At 37.9% G+C, this 21,636-nt stretch overlaps 1 protein-coding gene across 1 annotated transcript in view; it reads left to right on the forward strand.

The window, feature by feature from the left end:
• DGKH (diacylglycerol kinase eta) overlaps positions 1-21,636 on the forward strand; it is a 181,958-nt gene that overhangs the window by 125,004 nt on the left and 35,318 nt on the right. Inside the window, exons 10-21 of the mRNA XM_068929728.1 lie at positions 1,120-1,282; positions 3,739-3,847; positions 4,109-4,248; positions 6,143-6,230; positions 9,265-9,350; positions 10,860-10,959; positions 12,257-12,533; positions 12,767-12,895; positions 18,925-19,059; positions 20,163-20,280; positions 21,249-21,359; positions 21,499-21,595. Coding sequence (XP_068785829.1) covers positions 1,120-1,282; positions 3,739-3,847; positions 4,109-4,248; positions 6,143-6,230; positions 9,265-9,350; positions 10,860-10,959; positions 12,257-12,533; positions 12,767-12,895; positions 18,925-19,059; positions 20,163-20,280; positions 21,249-21,359; positions 21,499-21,595 — 1,553 coding nt within the window. The remainder of the gene's footprint in view (positions 1-1,119; positions 1,283-3,738; positions 3,848-4,108; positions 4,249-6,142; positions 6,231-9,264; positions 9,351-10,859; positions 10,960-12,256; positions 12,534-12,766; positions 12,896-18,924; positions 19,060-20,162; positions 20,281-21,248; positions 21,360-21,498; positions 21,596-21,636) is intronic.

The following is a 21,636-nucleotide window of genomic DNA, read 5'->3' on the forward strand; positions in this document are numbered from 1 at the left end:
TTTGTAGCTTATATTGGTGGCAAATGTAGACCAACAGCTTTAACGCAGTGCAATGAGTTTTACTCTGTGAAATTAATAGAAATGACTGTTTATACTGTACGTATTCACTCTTTTATATTCACTTCCTATTCAGCGTCTCAGACTAGAGCGTCATGCTGTTATTTATTATTCATGCTAACAAGATTGTTCCATATATGCATTTATATTTCTTGGCAGTTAAATAAATAAAGCAAACCTTATTTTAATTCTGCATTATGATCATGTGGAATTTTATTAGCATTCCTAGGCTTGTAATGTTTTTTTATTATTATTATTTTAATAGAAGTTATTGCTTTCTTATTTGTTTTAGGCAATTAAAAAATACATAGTTAATTTAATATTGCCTGAAATATCAAAACCTATACCTGTGATGTCTGATTTTTGATATGGTATTGAGAATCCACTACTTCCATGGAGTACTAGTGTTAGTGACAATGGTGTCCCTTAGTACTGCTTATTAAGGGCCTTACTGAAAGCCTCCTGTAATCAGCTGAAAGACCTGCATTGACTTTAATTAAGCTCTAGATCACAATTGAAGGTTTGTTGTTCAGTAATTCCATTATAATTAATAGTATAATTTCAGTCTGAAATAAAAGTTCTCATGCAAATTCTTAGCTGGGAGCAGTTGAATCCAGTAACTTCTTAAATCTATGAGTATTCTTTGAAAGCTCATACAGACTTAGATGATCTAGTTAACCCAGTGAGGTTAAAAAAAATCAGGTAAAAACCAAACACTTATAACTGGAATATATGTATAATTATACGATAATTTATGAAGAAGAGATTTGAGAAGTATTCTAGAAAGTTACCTTTTTCACTGTGGAAAAAACAATAAAGCTATTGTCTTCAGGATTTTACTAAATCCAGATATTGGAAGTGTTGGAGAAAAAAAATAATTGGTAAATACTGAGCAATGGTATTTTCTTTGGTAGGGCTAATATTCAGTTTAGCATTGACATTATGCATGATAAGATGTACTCCTTTTGTCCTTCATTCCTTTCCTGCTTTCTCATGATTTCTTTTTGTGTTGTTCATATTAGAAAGCCTTATTTATTTCATTCTTTCTAACTATGTTCACAGGTTTCTGGAAAGCCACATGCCCGCCATCCTGTGCCAGTCCTCTTTTAGTTTTTGTTAACTCAAAGAGTGGAGACAATCAGGGAGTAAAGTTTCTTCGTCGATTCAAACAGTCGTTAAATCCAGCTCAGGTGTTCGATTTAATGAATGGAGGACCTCACTTAGGGTAATGACCTTGGAAATCTTGAGCAATCCTTTCTGTAAGGGACGTTAGTGCAAAATGTAGTATTGTGTTGTCCCCTTATTGTTGTAATTCTATTCGCGATATTTAGCCTATGACTTCCTACTTAAAATCTGTAATAGTTGATGGAATTTTAATATGATTTCTGGTGGGTGAAGGGATTGTAAGATAATATTTTCTTTTTAGAAAAAATCACTTGAAAATGCAGAACAAAACCAAAAACCCAGCAGGCCAAATTTTTCTGGCTTTTTGGCTAGCTTTGAGTTATATTAACTGGTAACGTTAAAAACAGTTGAACATATTTAAGTGCCTTCTTGAAGCAGGGCCTTTATGCACAGTCGCCTGGATGTGTTTTTCCGTCTCATATGCATAAGTCAGATATTCCTGTAACTTTGTCATGAATGGCTAGCTAGAGAGAAGTCTGTTCATCTAAATTCTATAACTTTTCGAATTCCAAACACAATTATCAGTTGAGGATTCTAAAACCGGCGACTGACTAGCACACTAAAACTTTGGTTGGTGGAGACTTATGTTCAAAATCTGGTTTAGGTACCATATGCAAATGGTACCTAATGCATATGAGCATCTCACAGAATTTGGAGCAAAGCCATGATCAAAACCAGCAGGCATTCTACAAATTCCCAGGGCTGATTGTTGGAGAGAGAGGGGTGAAATCTGCGTAGCAGTGCCCACTACCCAAGCATCCTTGTGAATTCATGAAGATTAAATTTGTGCACGTTTTCCTGTTCTGATTCTGTTAATTTTGTTCCACTCAGCAGTAGCCTTATGATTGAATGGCCTATTAATATCAATTACAGCAAATAAATTTTTGTGTTCTTAAAAAAGCAGAACCATGCTTGCATGATAAAAATATAGACAACACAAATGCAGAACAACTGAGTTCAAACAATGGACAAATCCTACAAATATAATGGAACACAGCCATTGATTTTTATAATAAGTGCTGTGTTACAGATATGTTATAGTAACTATTGTAACTTTCTTTTCTTTGTAACCCTGATTTAAATCTTACTTTAAGTCCCTTTCACCTAAAATTTTGTACATGTACTTTTAATGACAAAGTATGAGTAAGGAAGGTTCCTCTTACACGAAGGGAAAGTTTTTGAGAGAGGACGGTCTGAAAAGTGTGCCTTTCTGCTTTAAAGTTGTCTTGCTTTGTATAGATGTCTCTAACAGCAGCATGGTTTAGGAAATGCACTTTTGTTTTGCGCAGTAATCGTAGGTCAGCTTGGTTGCTTTTATCTGTTTTTCCCCAATGGTTTCCAAAGAGAGGTCCTCAGGAGTTATTCTGTCAGCTAGTGCTGATGTCTTCTTTCTTCTAGTAGATCTTAAAAGCACAAGTCACATTTTTGGGGGGGAGTGTATTGCTAGGGGATTTTCTCCCTTTTCTCAGGGTAGCAGAAATTGGTCTAGAATCAACTTTTTTTTTTTTCCTTCTGTGCCTTCCTCTGTTGTTCTGAATAGGTATCTGCTTATCATATAAAAGTGCCATTATTTTCTTTAGGAAAATAGAAATGCTTCAAAAATTTGTGATCTTAATATACTGCTTTTAGAAATAGTTCTAAGATGATACATATTCTGGAAAATAACATGCATTAAAATAAATATGTCTGTTTTTATAATTTTAAGAATCAACTTTCTCCAAATTCTTTTACGTTTATATCCCTGTTGCGTTTTTTATCTCTTACCTCTTTCTTCACATTTCATTCCTCTTTCCTCTGTGCCTCACCTCTCTGCTTGTTTGTCTCTCTCATCCTGCTTTCTCTACTGTTGTGGAGTATTATATTCTGTTAATATAGCTGTTAATACTTGGAGAACAGAAGGAAGAGCCATAGGAAGTGAAGGAAGAGCCATAGGAAGTGAGAGCAGGATACTCCTTAAGGATCTCATATGAAATAGAGCATTATCCGTTTTACTTTATGATCACTGTATATGTAAAGATTGCCTCCACCTGTCCCTGCATTTCACAAGTTTCACAAGTCACAAGTTGCCAAAGGCTAAGTTGTCCACTCATATTGTGGAGCACATCCTGTTGTCATGTCTTAACCTTTTCTTGTGAAGAATTCCTCGTGGGCACAATGGTGCCTTACGCTTCTGATTTTGGTAGGAAGCATAGAGCAACTGAGATTTCATAGCTTAGACAAGTATATGTTTAAATAACAGCAATAATAATAAAATCCTGAAAACAATATGTGATATAGCAAGGGGGAAAAAAAAAAAAAACTCTGCATGTTATTTGTCAGAAATGTCAGTAAGTGGAATGTACAGCTATAGATGGAATGCAGATAGATTTTATTAGTAAGTTTTACCCACATACTTAAGAGCAATAGAAAAACCACCATGAAACATATTCTGTACCATATTTTCATGTAATATTTGCTAAAGAATATGGGTTCTAACTGGTCACATTTTCTCTCTAGTTTACGATTATTTCAGAAATTTGACAACTTCCGGATTCTTGTATGCGGCGGAGATGGAAGCGTTGGCTGGGTGTTGTCCGAAATTGATAAACTCAGCTTGCACAAACAGGCAGGTGTACTTTCCTTGACTTGGTGCTTTGTCGTATGTGTATTGGTAGAGGTAGGACCAAACTCTATAGTTACTGTTAAATGAAAATTTTCGCTCAAGTAAATATGACAAATTGCATTGGGACTGCACAATTTGATCTGCAAGCTTTAGACATCAGCTATGTAATCAACGTTTCTTGCTTGAAATAATAAGCATTTGTAATAGTTTGTACTTTTTCTTTCTCATTTTTGATAACAGATTTGCCTCTGTGTTGTTTTCCAGTGTCAGTTAGGAGTGCTACCCCTTGGTACTGGGAATGACCTTGCTCGTGTCCTTGGTTGGGGAGGATCCTGTGATGATGATACGCAACTTCCTCAGATTTTGGAAAAATTAGAACGAGCCAGCACAAAAATGTTAGACAGGTAAACATAAATGTGTATACACAGGATTTATCATGAGATTCAAACTGTATGTTTGGTTTTTTAATGACCTAAGTCTATCCCAGAGACATAATTTTGAGTTACTTTATTTTTTAAAAGGGGTTAAAATGGTATAGGGTACAGATCATAATCATGAGTGAAGTCAAGATGGTAAACAGGTGACAGCTCTTCAGTGTCCTTTTTTAACTGCAGGGTCAGAGGGGAGAACGTCTGATGAAACTAGCAAGAATTTTGTCCAAAGGTGAACAAAAGGTGATAGTTTTTTACGTAACTTATGAAGCTGCAAAACTGCCTGTCACAGGAAGTTGTAAGCGTCAGGAAATGGTGTAAACTTACAACTATTTTGTTCACTTTGACAGAGGAAAATTCCATGTGGACTATTGAATACCATTAGAGTTAGCATCTTTACTTAGGAAATAATTGAGCTCTGCGTCCTTGGAAGTGGAGAGAAACCTCATCTTATGCTTTCACCCTTTTTATATTTCTTTAGGCATAGCGTGAAGTCTCCTTTGGAGATACTCAGAACCTGCCTGGATGCAATCCTGGGCAATGTGCTCTAGATGACCTTGCTTGAGCAGGGGGATTGGGCTAGATGATCTCCAGAGGTCCCTTCCAACCTTGGCCGTTCTGTGTGATTCTGTGTGAAGGCTGCTTAGATGAGAGGCTGGTCTAGATGGATCTTTGGCTTGATCCAGTACTACTGTTTGAACATATCTTACGTAAAATAAACCCAGGGCCAACTGATCTTCTCAGCTGAGGCATTTTCTTAGTCAAAACCAAATGTCATCCTATCATTTTGAATGATATTTGCAGGCCAGCTATTTCCATCTAGAAAGCAAAGGAAAAATCTTGATTTTAAAAAAGTCAGAGAAATTAGTGATCATGTCATTCTAACGAAGGTGCTACACTGGTTTCTGAAAGGACTGCATGTATGTGTGCGCTGGTTTTTCTTACTCAGCGTATGCTTTCTCTCATGAGTGTTTCTATTCTTGCTGTACACAGCACACACACATATATATGCTGTACACACATCTATAAAAGTTAAAAAAAATCCTTAAATCTAATGAAAGAGGATTTTATTTTAGGCTGTTTTTTTTTGTGAAGTAGAGAAGAAAATCCTTTTCTTTGCTTGAAGCTCTTCTGCGGACTATTTGATCATTTTACAACAAAGTGAATAAAAAAAGCTTGGTGCCGATCCTTAGATATAATTGCTGGCCTGGGCATTCTGAAATATTCATAGATTAAATCATGTTTATCTTCTGCTGTACTGAAAAGAGCTCAGTGTCATTCTTCACTCTAATTTGTGTGGGTTTGCTCCCAAGGCCATCTGCAGTGATTACTTGTTCTTTTCAGCAGGCTTTGAAGGATGTTGATATTAGCAGTTTCATGCTATCTATGCTCTAGAGTACTGTCCTTTTCCAGGGAAAAAAGTATATATGCCAGTGAAGATACTTTACCGCTTGCTTTGTTCTCATGACTCCCTGCCCCCAAATGAGATGAAAAGCAAATGTTACTTTAGAGCTTTTTCTCTAGGAACGCATCTATTTTCCTTTGATTTCTGCAGTTATTTTGCATGATGTGAATTCTTCTGTACCGTGCATATGTTACTGGAAAACTCTTTGTTACCTGCATTGAACATCCCAGGATTTGTTCACAAATCACTAACAAAAAATTTGAGCAAAGTACAAATTATTATCTTTAAACTCAGGTATTTCATCTTTGCTCAATTAACTCACAATTAAAACTTAAACTCCCTGTTTGTTTTTAAACAACTTATTCTATAGGGTGACAGTGAATTTTCTTTTGTTGATATGTTAGAGAAAGGATAATACTGTAATAATGTGGAAAGCTAAAAGCTATGTTACGTTTCTTCTAGGTGGAGTATAATGTCATATGAACTAAAATTACCCACGAAGCCTTCTATTCTTCCAGTCACTGCAGAAGAAGAGTCAGAGGAATGCCAGGTGAAGTTTTTGCTTTGTTTAGTCATTGCATATGCTTAACTCTGAGCTGCTGGAATGACAATATTTAAAATATAATTAAAACATTTGTGTGCAAAATAGAAAACAGATGTTCGGCTGGTTGAATTGAGTCAACTTCTGTTCATGCTGTGTATATCAAATAATTAGGGCTTCCAGTTGAATGAAGCTGACTAGTCTTCAGCAAAAGAGTCACAGATATTTCCTCTTGAAAGTATTTATTTATTGAAAACGAAAAATGTTTTTTACTCATCTTGAGTTTGGAATAAGCATTTGAAAATGGCTTTTTGAAGGCAAGGTGTGTGTTCTCGTGATGAAAGTCAGAGAAGCTATTCAGAGCTTTTAAAAATGACTTAGATAGGGTGATACTATCTAATACTCTTTTTGTTCTTTTGGAGAACTCAGAATCATAAGTGGCCTGAAAGAAGAGCTTAGTATATCTTTCAGACTAGGTTTGTGCTTATACTATCTGTTTAGGATTCGATTTTGAGGGAGAGTGAAAGACTATAATCAAATTAATTGGCATAAAAAGTGTGATTCAAAATGACAAAATGACTCTTCAAAATGACTCTTTTATTCCTGAAAGAGTTAATGCATATCAACTCTAGCTCAAGAGCACTTGAGAAGCAATTAAACAGCAGGTTCTTGAATAATTTGATGATTCAGGATGTTTTAGTTGGCATGAAGTGTATAACCTTTGACAGCTGGCTGGATTCATAGGGGCCTTGACAGTCTGGAGAGATGGGCAGAGAGGAACCTCGTGAAATTCAGCAAAGGCAAGTGCAGGGTCCTGCACCTAGGGAGGAAGAACCCCATGCACCAGGACAGGCTGGGGGCTGAGCTGCTGGAAAGCAGCTCTGTGGAAAAAGACCTGGGAGTCCCAGCGGACAAGTTGAGCATGAGGCAGCAATGTGCCCTCGTGGCCAAGAAGGCCAAGGGGATCCTGGGTTGCGTTAGGAAGCACGTTGCCAGCAGGTGGAAGGAGGTGAGGTGATCCTGCCCCTCTCCTCAGCCCTGGGGAGGCCACACCTGGAGTCCTGTGTCCAGTTCTGGGCTCCCCAGGACAAGAGAGACATGGCACTCCTGGAGAGAGTCCAGCAGAGGGCTACAAAGATGCTGAGGGGACTGGAGCATCTCTCTTATGAGGAAAGGCTGCGAGAGCTGGGCCTGTTCAGCCTGGAGAAGAGAAGACTGAGGGGCGATCTCATCAATATATACAAATATCTAAAGGGAAAGTGTCAAGAGGATGAGGCCAGCCTCTTCTCCGTGGTGCCCAGCGACAGGACAAGAGGCAACGGGCACCAACTGAACCACAGGCAGTTCCATCTGAACCTGAGGAAAAACTTCTTTCCTGTGAGGGTGGCTGAGCCCTGGAACAGGTTATGGAGTCACCATACTTGGAGATACTCAGCAGCCATCTGGACAGGGTCTTGTGCAATGTACTCTAGGTGACCCTGCTTGAGCAAGGGGCTTGGACTAGATAATTTCAAACCTCAACGATTCTGTGATATTGAGATGCAAAAAGACTGAGACTTTGTTGGCTGCAATTCTGATGTGGTCATTTTGCACACAGCTCTTTCTGGTGCCAGCAGTGCACAGTGAGGCTTTATCTTCTCTGATTTTACAAGACTGTTAGCGTGTTCAAGTGTAACTTCTTGTCAGAATGACAAAGTAAAAAAAAAAAAAAAAAAACCCTCACATTTTGTTCTAATTAGTTCTGCCTTTGAAATTAGGTTTAGTCCCTCCCCAAAACTGAAGGAACTGGTCGTGCAAAACCTCTGTTTTTGAAAATCAGTTCTGTAAGCTGTTATTATATGCCGTTATTCTGAGTTAAAGAAAGCTATTTTAAGTACCTTGTTCTATCTCTGGTTTAATGATTTTTGCAGTTTACTGAGTTGTGATGTTTTGGGAAAGAGTAGATTAACCTTGCTATAGGTAATGTATTAAAGTGCAATTCAAAAAGTGGATGTCCGAAACTTTTTTTTGGTTTTTCCTTTTCTTTCTACCAGTTTCAGGATACTTATTTCATTTGGTTTGGTCCCAGAAGACTTTACTGTAGCTTAAACACCAATATTTTTGTGCTTATAAATTAGGTGTTTATGTATTTTTACCCTTGAAGTTGAAATTGATTTACTGTGAAAGTTACGCAACTAAGGTCAGGTTTTAGGGGAAAGGAAGAATGACATTTTTAGCTGTTCAATATCAAGAAGCAAAATACACTAAGTAACAGATTTTAAGAGATTCTTAAAAGAAGCCTTCAGAAAATTTCAGAGCTACAGAGTTATTTTTAGCTTCAGATTTGGAGCTTGGTTAGAATTTTCTCTTGAAACTAAAACCTGGATCTATGCCCGTTTTAAGACAGGATATAGTGTGTGAAAACGTGATTCTGATCCATTCCAGACCTTTTCCTGAGTATCACAGAGTTTATAATTCTTCTGTGCAATAAAAGAAAGAAGATGCACACATTCATTCTCCCAAGCATTTTTGTAAAGACTAATCCCCACATGGTTTATTCATTAAGGATTGGTTTTGATGTAACTGTATCAGTTCAGCAGGCTTTGTCAGTGGGGATACTTGCGGAGGAAGATACCATTTGACAGAAAAAAGAAAATTTGGGAACATATCCTCAAATTTTGATTATTTGTTCTTAAGTCAAACAGCTTAATCTAAGGGGAAACTTACTTTATTTGGAAATAAAAGACATAGATTGTTATTAATCTAAAAACAAGGTAGATTGTTTCTACTGCATGGACTGATTTATAGCCTAGGATTAAATTACTGTTTTCTCTACCAGAGGAAGAGGGGTCTAGATCAAGTTCAGACTCACTATTATTTTGAGTATTAAAAATAACAGCACACAAAATACAGTATACAGGCAGAAGCTGGGTAGCCAGCTACTTGCCCTTGGCTAGACCTGCGATGAAAGTCCTGCTGTTTCTTGGAGGCGTTTTAACGCTCTACCTGGTGTTAAAAAGCTGAAGCATGTGGAAATTGAAGTCTTGCTTTTCTGTGTTTTCAGATATCTGCTTATGAGGATTCAGTTGCTGCTCATCTTGCAAAAATCCTCAATTCTGATCAGCACTCAGTTGTCATATCATCTGCCAAGTGAGTTGATAGTTTTTAGGTATGATGCGTAGGATAAACGCACTGTATAACGTCACTATGTATGGCCACAATAATCTTTGCGAGTTTGAATTTCTTGTGACTAGCCCAGCTGACTTGGCTTCTACAGAGCCTCATTTATACCTTGTAGAGTGGATGTTTTTTCTGTAGAAAGTACAACTGTACGTGGTACAACTGTAATGGATATCTTAATGCCAAACCCATGAACCGGTGAAAAATCACATTATGTTAATATAATGTGATTTTAAGTCACTCAAAATCCAGCATGCAATTTAAATATGAAACCTGCTGTTACTAATGTACAAATGTGATCTAGTTCACATTGCAATTTTTATATTTTGTTTTGCTCATACAATATTGTTAAGACAAAATACTTCAAAGTAGAATTCAGCTGTGTAACTCTTATACCTTTGTCTATATCAATTCAAAAAACAGTGATCGTGGAGAAAAGATTTTTTTTCCAAAATGAGACACTTCAATAACTACTCTAGAAATCATGGACGTCATCTGAAATCAGAAGTATTCTGCATATACTTTCTCTGTGAAAAACTCTTACGTTTTGTGGTATGCAAAAGACTGATCGTAGAATCAATAGTACATGTGACTGTCATTGCATCTCATTTTTTTCTGTTAAGTTAATAAAATATCATTTTTAAGATACACATACCGCATGCTGAAAGTTAAACTGCGGAATACTTTTATAACTCCAAATTCTAAACGGTGTCTATATCTTCCTAAATCTCACTATTTAGTTCCTGTAAAATGAATTTAAACCAGATGAACACTACTAACCAATTATTCGCGCCTTGTTAGTAAAGTTGCACTGCCTCTGCCGTGTAGGCAATAAGAACCGATTTTTCTCTGATTTATAAAATGAAAATTCATTTCAGCCACCGCAGTTTGTCTAGAGATGCCTCAGAGCTGACTGTGGCTCCTGCAATGGGATGTGTGTGGACATAGGCTTTCACCTAAGAAGTGCTCCATTAAAGTCAGTAGGTTTTCTCCATGTATTGTAGGGTCCACCTTCACATGAGAGGTTGCATTCAAAGTTAATAAATGGAATGCAAGTTTGCTACTAGCTCTGGTATGGAAGATATACAAGCAAGGGAAGGGTTGAATGAAACGGAAGAAAGACGTTTTGTTTTAAAGTTTCTCTCTTGAACTTTGCAGGGCGTGGAGAATATCATCTGCTTCACAAATATGATCACAGTGTTCCCTTTACAACAAAAATGGTATATAGTAGTAGGCATAGGAATCAATGCCATAACTTAATCTCTTGTTCGTCCACATACATTTCTATAAAATATATTCTCCTTGAAATGCAGGGCTTTTTTTAATCCTTAGGAGTTTTGTGTGACATTGTATGTAATTTAAGTAAAAACCCTAAAAACATGTTAATAATTTTAATAAAATTAATCCAAGAATTTAATATTGAAATGTATCTATTTTATTTCATTTGATTTTTTTTCTCTCTCTTATTTTTATGTGAAGAATATTATGTGAAACTGTAAAGGACTTTGTTGCCAAAATAGGGAAGACTTACGAAAAACCGATGGAAAATGCAGAAGAAGCTGATGCCATGGCCACTAAAGTAAGATTATGAGTATTTTCGGGGATAATTTTCTTTTTAAGTTCATAGCTTGTGGGTTTTTAATTTTCACATGGCTTCTGGATGCCCAGCTTGGCTTCTGTTTTGAGGTCAGTGACTTCAAAATGCTTCTCTCCTTAGTAGAAAGAGCAGTTATTTCCAAAACATCTTTAACAACTTTAAACATCTCTGTAAACTCTGTTTACCCTGAGTAATGCTTTCTTTTCTTTCTTCCTTCATACAGGATACAGCATACAGGATAAAACATACATAGGAAAAGACAAAAATATTTTACATTGGGGGTTATACTTTTCTGCCGAAGGAATTAAGTTAGCTGCAGGAAACCAATGGAATAATGAAGAGAGAATATGCTGGGAGGATGAAGGGAGGAGAGATTATAGTGTTAAAAAGAATGGATTAGTCTGCAAATTGTAGAGATCATGTTGCAGAGTCAGTTAAAAAAGAAGTCTGGTTTGAGGCACAAAACCTACATGAACTGAAAAAGAAAAAAACAAAACCACTAACAGTCCCAGGGTCAGGAAATGTACTTGCTAGATGGCAATTATTTAGTGATTCACGTTTCTGTACTATTCAGCGTACATTTTAGAAAATGAAAATTCTTTTTTTTACCGTTCCAGGAAAAATATTGTTGGCTTCTTTTCCCTTAAGCATGGAAAATCACCTCTTCTCCAGTGTACCTGGAGAGAGCAACTGCATAGTCGGGGGTAGAGGTGTTTGACAGTGTTTGTTTCTGGCTTAACCCTCTTTGCGCTCTGACAACCCGCACTTGCTTAAATGTACAGATATTTAGGCAGAAAAATACCATGAGTTCTCAGTCGAGCAGCCCCATAGATTAGTCCTCTGAACTGGGGTATTGAGTGCCCATAATTTGTTGTAATGCAGGGTGTGGGCAAATCGGTGGTGGTTCTGACTGTGCTGCAAACCATCCAGAAAGAAGCAAGATCGAATCTGCAGCCTCGTTATGTGGCAGGCTGGGTTTAGCACAGTATATTATTTTAGTCCGAGTATAGCTTTTGGGGGAATAATTGCTCCAATCTGGTTGGGTGTCACAAGGTCTGTCTGCAAAAACCCATGCAGACCTGATATTGCAAAATGGTAAATCTGGATTTAGACTTTACGTAGTTGATTTTCAATCCTACCTCATGGAGAGTTTAGAACCCTCCCTATAATCTGATATTAATTTCCCCAAAAAGTTCACTGCTTTTTTGGTGTTTCGGTTTGTGTGGGTGTGTGTGGGTGTGTGTTCTGTTCCAACTTTGTTTGCAATACGCTATCTCAGTGTTCAGAGTTAAATGAGAAGCTAGACCTACTGCTCCAAGCTCTCCACTCCGAAGCCCAGGCTGCTCCTGTTCTCCCAGGGATCACTCCCCCCATCGTGGAAGAAGAAGCTGAGGAGTTTTCCAGTGAAGAATCCTTATCTGAAAGTAAAGAGCAGTTAGCAGAGTGTGTTGCAAAGTCTTCCAGCCAGAAACTCTTCAAACCAAGAGAACAGCTCATGCTGCGGGCAAACAGTTTAAAGAAGGCTGTGAGGCAGATCATTGAACAAGCAGAAAAAGGTGCGCATCAGCCATATTTTGTTCCTTACTGATAGAATAATGATGATTTATGCTAGTAAAAAAAAAAAAAAAAGTTGTCATTATTAAAGCTTGATTTCTACCTTCTCCTGTAGATAAAATGATATGCTTGTTACAAGTTACAGCTACAGAAACAAGAAGCTAATTTTCAATTTATGTAGATTTTTCTTTAAAATATTTGAAACTTTAAAAAAATTTTGTTTTTTAATAAGCAGTTGTGGATGAGCAGAATGCTCACAGTGAAGAACAAGTGAACCAGTCCCCTCTAGAATACAGCAAAGAATTGGATGAATCAAAAGAAGAGGAAAAAGAGGAAGATACAAAGGAATTTGAGTCTCAGTCAGGTGAGTAATTTAGAAATAACATCATTTAAAATCATGTAGTCTTATGAAACCAGCATCGTTGGCCCCATACTTAAAACGGTTAGATTATTTCTATTATTTTTATACTATATACTTTCTGAAAAAATGTTCTTTCTACCTAGGCTTTTTCTGTATCTCTGGCTGTTGCAACCCCTTGTTTTACATGTGCTGGGACAATGTGTGAAAGCTTAAAGCTTTGATTTTCATTTCCAATTGGTCTGAAATAATATTTTTCCATGAATGTATTGTTTGCCAAGTCCTGGAGTGTTATTTAATTGGAAACTATTCACACATTTCGATAGATTTGGCTAAATAAAAGTGGAGAAAAATGCCAGGGATAAGATGAATCTTTGGAATAGATTTCCAAAGCTGAGAAGGCTTTCCTTTCTGAGGAAAGAAGTGCTTGTTTAATCCAGCCCTGAGCAGGGACTAAAACCTAGGTAACAGTGGTGATAGCGTGTCTCAGCCACAGGGTTTTAGGGTGTATTAAAGGAATTTCTGTCAGTCATTTCTGAGGGTGTTTAACTTTAGGTAAAACAGGAATATTCATTCATTGTATCAGCAATGAAATTCTTATATGTCATCTGGGAGTTTACCTTGAGATGGAGTTACTGGAACTGGGACAGAATGAACATTTAAGCGTTTTATACAAATTGGAACCACTTAAAGCAGGAAATTATACAATAGGAACTGGAGCACAGAGTTCTCCCGAGAAGCGGCATGACTGAGTTCGGCCCCACTTTTTACCTCATTCTAGAGGGGAGACTTGAACCAAAGTCTTGGGTATCCCGTTTGGGTCCAACCTGCCTGGCAGGCAGAATTAGCACTACTGCCTCTTCTTCATGCATATTGTGCTCAAGAGTTAAATTGAATATTCTCTTTAAGTTGGATCAAGAAATACTTAATTCAGCCTGAAAACAACTTATTTTGCATTGCTGTGTATCCTGAATATATTGGCTTCCAACAGTAATTAAAACGCATGTGCATATGCTTGATTTCTATATGGGCATATGTATGCACAGGTACACACACATGTAAATAAACAATATATATTGGCGCCTGTTTAGGCGTTGCATAGATGTTGATTATTCAAACAGTCATTATTTATGAATTTTTAGACACCTATTAGATCTATTCAGATCTATTTGCCTTGATGCCCTATCACAAAAAGTAGGATGAGGCCTTCCTGTATCACAGAGCGCTTAAAAAGATTGCTTCAAGTTTTATCTTTAGGTGTCTCAAAAATATATTGAAATTTATGTTTTCAGCAGAATGAGCCATTGCTAGCCAAAAGACAAAGATCTGTTATCTGTGGATTCGAGAATGGTGGGCTTAATTTGATGGTGGAACTTTTATTTGCGAATTTCTTGAATTTCTGGCATCAGTGTTTGGGGAAATTTACTTGTAACGTTTACTTAAGACTATATAATGTGTAATGTGTCTTAAAATTATTTTCACTGTCAGAATTTTTCAGTGGTTGCTTTTTCCTATGTGATGTTAAATAGCACATTGCTTAAATACATAGTATACGCTCAGCTGGTCTTATTGCAGGGTAGCTTAGGTTTTAAAAGATTTGAAATGGAACTATTGAAAAATAACAGTATGGTTTCTGCATTCATTCAGTTTTGATTAGAAAATTAAAAAGAAATGTTAGTACAGAAAAACTGTTCCTGCCATCTGTGTTGAGCTGTGTTGAACAAACAAAGGCTGGAGTGGTTATGGCTCCTAAAATATATTTTAACTTATAACAAGTGAATAATTTTATTTACTTTTTATGAATTGAGTGATTATTGTGTGGATACTCCTTTAGAGGAGGAGATTTATAAATAGTTCAGTCATGTGTTAGAATACCCCTTTGCAAAATGCTTGCAGAAATTATCCAAGTTAAATCATTTAGAAATGAACAGGCCAAAGAATCGAGAAGATTAAGAAAAATAATGTGATCTTATTCGTTTTTCTAGTTACTCAATGCTCTTATCTTCAACTCTGGGCTTCCACAGCTTCTTTCGGATAGAAGATTGCTGCCAAAGTTACTAGGGCTCCTTTCCAAGACAAAATTTTTAGCTTGGCTGTCCCAAAGATGCATCAAGCTGGCTTCTCGCAACTGTTGGCTGCTATACAGCAAGCTATACAGTAAGCCGCTATAGCAAGGTATACTTGCTTTTCAAGCTGTAGGGCCATGTGCCGGCTCTGTCCTTGGTTGGATCCACTTCATCAGCTGCTACTGTCTAACTGTTCCTGCTTTCCTCACTGAGGTTTTGCACCTTACTTCCCAAAAAAGGCGGACAGCATTTCTGTGTATTATTTGTGTCATTCATTGTACAGAGCAATCAGAGTAGTGAGTGATTTGAGTATGAAGCAACTTGCTTGGAAGGTAGCATTTTCATAAAGTGATAGCCCGTTTTGTTGCTATACTTTTCTTTTGGCTACTGAGTATTTGGTAAACGAACTTAGAATAGTAGTTAGAAGCTTAGAATAAACGAGCTTAGAATAGTATTCTGCAGTTATCTCCTGAAGTAGCATAGTACTAATTCCCACATTCAAATGACAGGGGAAATCTCTCCTTCATGTGTCCTTTATGGAATCCGCCCCGAGTGGCTGCCGTGGTGGAAGGACGAGCTGTCTGTAGGAGACCCTCACGTACCTTTCCCCCTGCTTGGCTTTAGGCACCAAGCCAATCCAGCCAGATGTCATGTTTGGCCGTTTTCCATGACAAACTTCAGTATGGTGTTCTGTGTTGGCTAGTAGTTCATGTGGCAGGGTTATTCAAGAGAAACAGGTTGCGTAATAATTTTAGAACAGCTGTTAGGTACTCCAGATGGAAATTTTGGTCTTTGCCAAATTACCAAAGTGGGCCACAAGAGAAAATGTGAATTGTGGAGAGACAGTGGTGGCTGGTGTACAGCAAAAGGCATCTCCTCTAGATACATAGCAAACCACTCTCTGTGGCCAGATGGGTTATCAGCAAAGTTGTTTGGTATTTGCATCTCCTCCTGTTACACTAACCCACATAAAGATCTTCAAGAGGTATCCTCCTCCTGAGGCTCTGCACTGAATCTGATGTTTGTGTGAACAGCTCCTACCTTAAGAATGGATCATTAGTTTCTTGGGGCTTCTGTTTATTCAGGATGTCACGTTTCCTTTCCCCCAGTAATGGATTCCAGACTTTCTTCAGTGATGCCTCTTGCCTGGCCCCTCTCCTTTTACCTTTGTTATAGGAATCAATGCTTGTTGCTTGTCTGCTTTCAGCAGTAGCTCATGGAAGATGCCAGCTCTATGACCATGATGAATGACCTGTTCCTACTGCCGTAAACATATACTAAATAAAAATATATACATACACACATACAAACAATAAATATCTATGCATACATGTATATTCTTACAGATATTCACATATGTATATACAGTCCTTATTTCTTGGTGATGTGATTTCTGTGCTTGTTAGGGAGGTGTGTTATTCTTCATACATCTGAAATGTGGGAAACAGAGTGCATATTAATGCTGTCAGTGGGAGACAGGTGTTTAGGGAGAAAGCATGAAACATGAATTCAATTATCTGCAATGAAACATCAGTTTTACTCATTAGGGCTCTGTTGTTTTTATCAGAGCATGAACAGCAAAAGTTTATCTTTAGTGCAGTTATACCCATGTGTCTCATCTGTCGGATAAAGAGCAGCTGCTCTGTTGATTTTCCTATTTAATGTAACGGCCTCGTTCCCCAGTACAGAGAACAAACTGCCTGAATAGCATTGTGAATTTTTCAGTAGCATTATGAAAAATGAAAGTTAATTGTGTTCTGAATATTATATTTTACCCTCTGAGAATTTCCCCTGGTCATTTGATGAAGGTAATATTTTTCCATATGTTAATTACCTTCATCTAAATATTTAATAACACTTGCTAGCTATCATTTGCATTTTTTATTTCTTTTCATTTTTTAATATTATAGGACAATGTTTTGTCATGCACCTATACAAATCGTTGTGTTGTATCGATATCTCACAATACTACATCATTTTGTGATGATTGCTAAGGCTACTTTACAGATGTTAAAGTCAGAAGGAGGTATTAGGTCATTTACCTAATGACCTTCCACATAAGAGTCCAGAAAATTTCAGCCACTTATCGCTGTTACGAGTCTAATAATTTCTGTTTGACTTAGGCAAATCATCCAGAAAGGCTTGTAATTTTATTTCTGAGATATAAGGAGAAGAAGAATTCACCATTTCACTGACTGCTCCATGATAAATTGTCATCATTTGAAAAAAAGCGTATGCCCAAATCCTAGCTTGAATTGCTCTGAATGTAATTTCCAAGCTCTGGTTCTTGTTATTATCTTTGTCTGTATGTTCTCCTGCTCTGCGTTTTCTTCCCAATAATGTCTTCATATAATGTACCCATGTTACTCTCAGGCTGAGGTTTCATGATTGACATGAGCTGATCTGTGTCCCTCCTGCCACAAAGAATTTTTTTTTTTCCTTCCTACCCCATTCCTAGCAGTGCTTTCCTACTGTTTTCTTGGTGCTAGCCCTAATCTTTTTTTTTCTTCCTCTTTTTTCCTGAGTTAATTTTGAGATGTCGAGAGGAAGATTTCAGATCACTTTGAAATCCTTCTGTTTTGTTTTCTGAGTTTCTTCAGTTGACCAAGGATGAAGTTGTTCTGAAGCTGAAGTGTTTTTAACATATTAGAGAAATTGGAGCAGAGATAGCCCAGAATTGTCTGACTGTGTTCATCTTGCGTACAAAAGCTTTCTGCGTGCACGTGGAAGTGCCATACCAAAGAGCATTCAGTAGCACCCAGACTTTCTTTCTTAGCGTGCCAATTCCTGACAAAGGCTAGGAGGGCTGGCTTTCGCAGAGATTGACTACCCGAGGCTAATGTGAGCATTGGTGTGTCCCCTCTGTCAGTCTGAGACAGGTTCTGCCAGGGAGGTAAATTAAAGCACCTGAAGTTAGCCCTCTGAAAAGCCTGTCCTTCTTCATTGCCTACCGAGGCAACCCCAAGGAATAGCTAGCCTCACTAAGGTGGTATTTCCTCTTTGTGAATATCTTCTCTTTACGCATGATTTTCTTCTCCATCTCTTTCTCCTGAGCTGTTGTCTGCCTTTGACAGCAACAATTTGATCAGCTACCAAGCATTGCTTGCTGTGTGTAAGGCTTTGTTCCCTATTCTGTTGAATCTTAACAAGTAAGTTATTTTAACTGCTTGGGGAATTTGTGTTCTTTATGAAGAAGAGAGAGTGATGGTAAACTGATCTCCCCCATGATCTTCCTAACTGCAGAAGACAAGAGTGTCTGATCATGGCTTTCCCTTCCCATGCAGCGTTCAGTTTGGCTGAAGATAAATACGTCAGAATTCTGTGCGAGCGTCTGATTGATTTGTCTGACTTTGTCAGGTTCAGGAATGTGATGCAGGCAGATCCATTGTGGCTGCTTAAAACGAATAGTGTAGCTGTTGATGAGGTTTTGCTGTGGCTTAATTTGGGCCTGGGTCTTAATGGTTATCTATATTAAAATTGCTGTAAATAATAACGATCAACTTAAATTCAGTGTATATTTATTTATAAATATAAATTCTTGTTATTTCATTAACATTTCTTCTTTAATGATGATTGATTTTTCTGAAGTCTGCATTTTTCTGTGAAACCTAGTGTTAATTTTATCAGACGCTTACTACAGTATTAAATACTGTAACATTTTAAGGCTAGTATAGTTTAATTTTTGCTAGCAGCTAGAACCAGAATTTGGGAATTCCTCACACTGAATTTCATGCACACTCATGCATTTTTATTTTTACTTTTCACTTGATCTTTCTGTTTGTGAGCTTTCTTCCCTGTATTTAGAAGAAAAAAAAAGTGGCGCGAGGAAGAAGGACATTTATCACAGAAGAGTGACAGATATTAATGATTTTGAAATATTTTGAAGGCTGTAAAGCTATGCATTTGGTAATGTGCTGATATATCTAGCGCTATATCTAGCGCTCTTATTATTATTTCTTCTGTACACAGTTAAAACTGCGCCAAGATCTCCAGATCGACGAGCAAGTCGAGGTATCCATTCTCAGACAGGCTCCTTCTCTGCTCCAGCTTTGGCTGCCAGCAAAGAAAACCTCCCTGTGCTTAACACTAGGATTATCTGCCCAGGTAATCATGATTGTGAAATCTGCTGAAATCAACTTTAATCTTGCCTCTTCTTCCACCTGCTTCCTGTCAAAGAACACTTTTTACTTCAAGCCCTGGGTTTTACTTAGAAGTGCCACAGAAATTTCTGAATATAGATGAACTGATATACCCACCTTTATGTTATGTCACATATTAGGAAATGCAAATAATGTAAAATGTCCTGATGGGCACAGCACCACATATGTATCAGAAGTGTTGCATTTGATTCTGGAGAATTAAAAAAAAGTTCTGGAGGTTTTATCATTCATCCTAATAAATGGAGCCTGTTAAGAGGCTGAGGGACAGACTCATGTCAGGATCAACCCTCTGAGTAAGAGATGTCTGTAGATACCTCTCCAGAAAAGTGTAACTGAAACATTCATTTTTCAGTCTCTCTTGGACCAGGCCTACCTACCTTCTTACTTTATTCCAGTATTGTTTTTCCATTACTCTCTTGTTCCATGCTTGTTTTCTTGGCTTTTTCTAGTTTTGGCCTGGTTTCTGTGCCTTCCTCCTTTCTACTGAAAGCATCAAATGGTGGCTTCTGCACATCCCAAGTGAGAAAAGAACTTCCTGCTCAGCTTATACTCATCAAGCTAAATATTTAACTGGAGGATAGTTGATAGTTACAGAACCATCCACATGAAAGATGAATTATGATAGTGGCCTTCCCTTGTATTAGACCAGTGGAAAGTCATGAAAGTCTGGAGATGAAGATCAAACTAAGTGGAAAGCTGAAGTAATCTTTTGGGGCATTAGATGATCCATTGGGTTTCTGTAACAGCCAGATGCTGCTGGCCTGAAATCCTGAACTTTCTTTTGTTTTCTTTTTGTTTTTTTTCCAGTGTGGTACCTGAATAGTCAGTCACCACACTTCACCTTAGCTTCTTTCTGCACAAAACAGCCAGAGACCTGAAAAGATAAGCAATACAGGAAAAAGTTGAGATGGGAACATAATCACTCAGTGTACGAATTTGATGAATGCTGTTGTCTCTCAGAATTATGTGGCTTATCTTGTAAGAGTATATGTTCCTCTGTTTATCGAATGAAAATTGTTTTTTCCTTTTTTTTCTATTCCTTATCAGGCTTAAGGGCGGGACTAGCTGCTTCTATTGCAGGAAGTTCGATTATTAGCAAAATGTTACTAGCAAACATCGATCCATTTGGTGCTACACCGTTTATTGACCCGGATCCAGATTCACTGTAAGATTTTTTTTTCCCCCTCCCATATCTACTGTGGGCTTTTTTAGTTTGCTTTTCTTAAACTTTTTTAGCTTTTGTTAATCTCTTTTTCATCATGAAATTCTATTTTGTTATCATTTGAATGACTAAGATGAACTCATGGCTTTATTAGGCAGTAGACCTCAAGGTCTGAAAATAGATTGCATTGCGCCATTTTAGAATAGGCGCTTCGTTACATATAGTGCAGAGCAGTATTGCAGCAGCAGAAATAATTTGCTCACTTCCCCCTTGCCTACTGGCTCTGAGAGAAGGAGGAGGGCAGTGCTTGAAAGCTGGGTTTTCCTGCTTGAAGTGCTGGACTGAACAGCAAGGCATTGAAGCAGGGTTTGAGCACTCCCCAGCAGAGAGTGGAGTAGGAACAAAGGCATCCCCCGAATGAGTGATGCAGTGAGGTGGAGGAGGAGTAAATTTTGTGTCCTCAGCTGCTTCCAATTCCCAGAACCTGGTGTAGCGTCAGCAGAGACTTACAGACGGTAGCTGGGTCTCGAGCTGCTGCCTTCCGTTGGTCCTCTGGAGCAAAGTGTTGATGTGCAGACGGTGTTGGCCAACCATCCAGCCCCAGTGTGCCTAAATGCAGCCTGGGTGCTCATCCCAGTTTGGTGCTGCTGTCTCAGAGCAGTGCCAGGGCAGCTCTTTTCCCATATTCCACAGCTAGAACTCTATATTTTGGGCTTGGTTGAGATAGTGCTAGGGTAGGGGGGTGTGCTGCTGCTGGTTCTCAGTCTGAAGGGGAGGAACTCACACTTGTGAAGGATTTGGCAGACAGTCCATCTCTTTGGCTGCCATTGTGTTTCCATGGAGAGATTCAGAGGAAACATCTCATGCCATCTTTTGTTGATGTTCTGAAACCGATCACAATCTCAGTCAAAGCTATGTTATGTCCGGGTACTGCACAAACGCACACCTAGTGATCTCTTTTCTTCTAACAGGGAGGGATATGCAGAAAAATGTGTCATGAATAACTACTTTGGAATTGGATTAGATGCAAAAATTTCACTTGAATTTAATAACAAGCGAGAAGAGCATCCTGAAAAATGCAGGTAACAGGATTCTTAGTGGCATTTGTCCACTCTTTTCTTATCTCTTTATCTGAAGTCCTTAACTTTTTCCTCACCTTAAAATACAAGACATAATAACCTGTGTATTTCAGTATGTAAATCTTATTTTACCTGTTTTCAGAAGTCGGACGAAAAACATGATGTGGTATGGAGTTCTTGGTACAAAAGAATTACTGCAGAGGACTTACAAGAACTTAGAACAAAAAGTTCAACTTGAGGTAATTTTGATTTATAAGCTTAATGAGTTTTTTTGCTTCTG

Source organism: Struthio camelus, chromosome 1, assembly GCF_040807025.1.
Source record: "Struthio camelus isolate bStrCam1 chromosome 1, bStrCam1.hap1, whole genome shotgun sequence".
NCBI classification, from domain to species: Eukaryota; Metazoa; Chordata; class Aves; order Struthioniformes; family Struthionidae; genus Struthio; species Struthio camelus.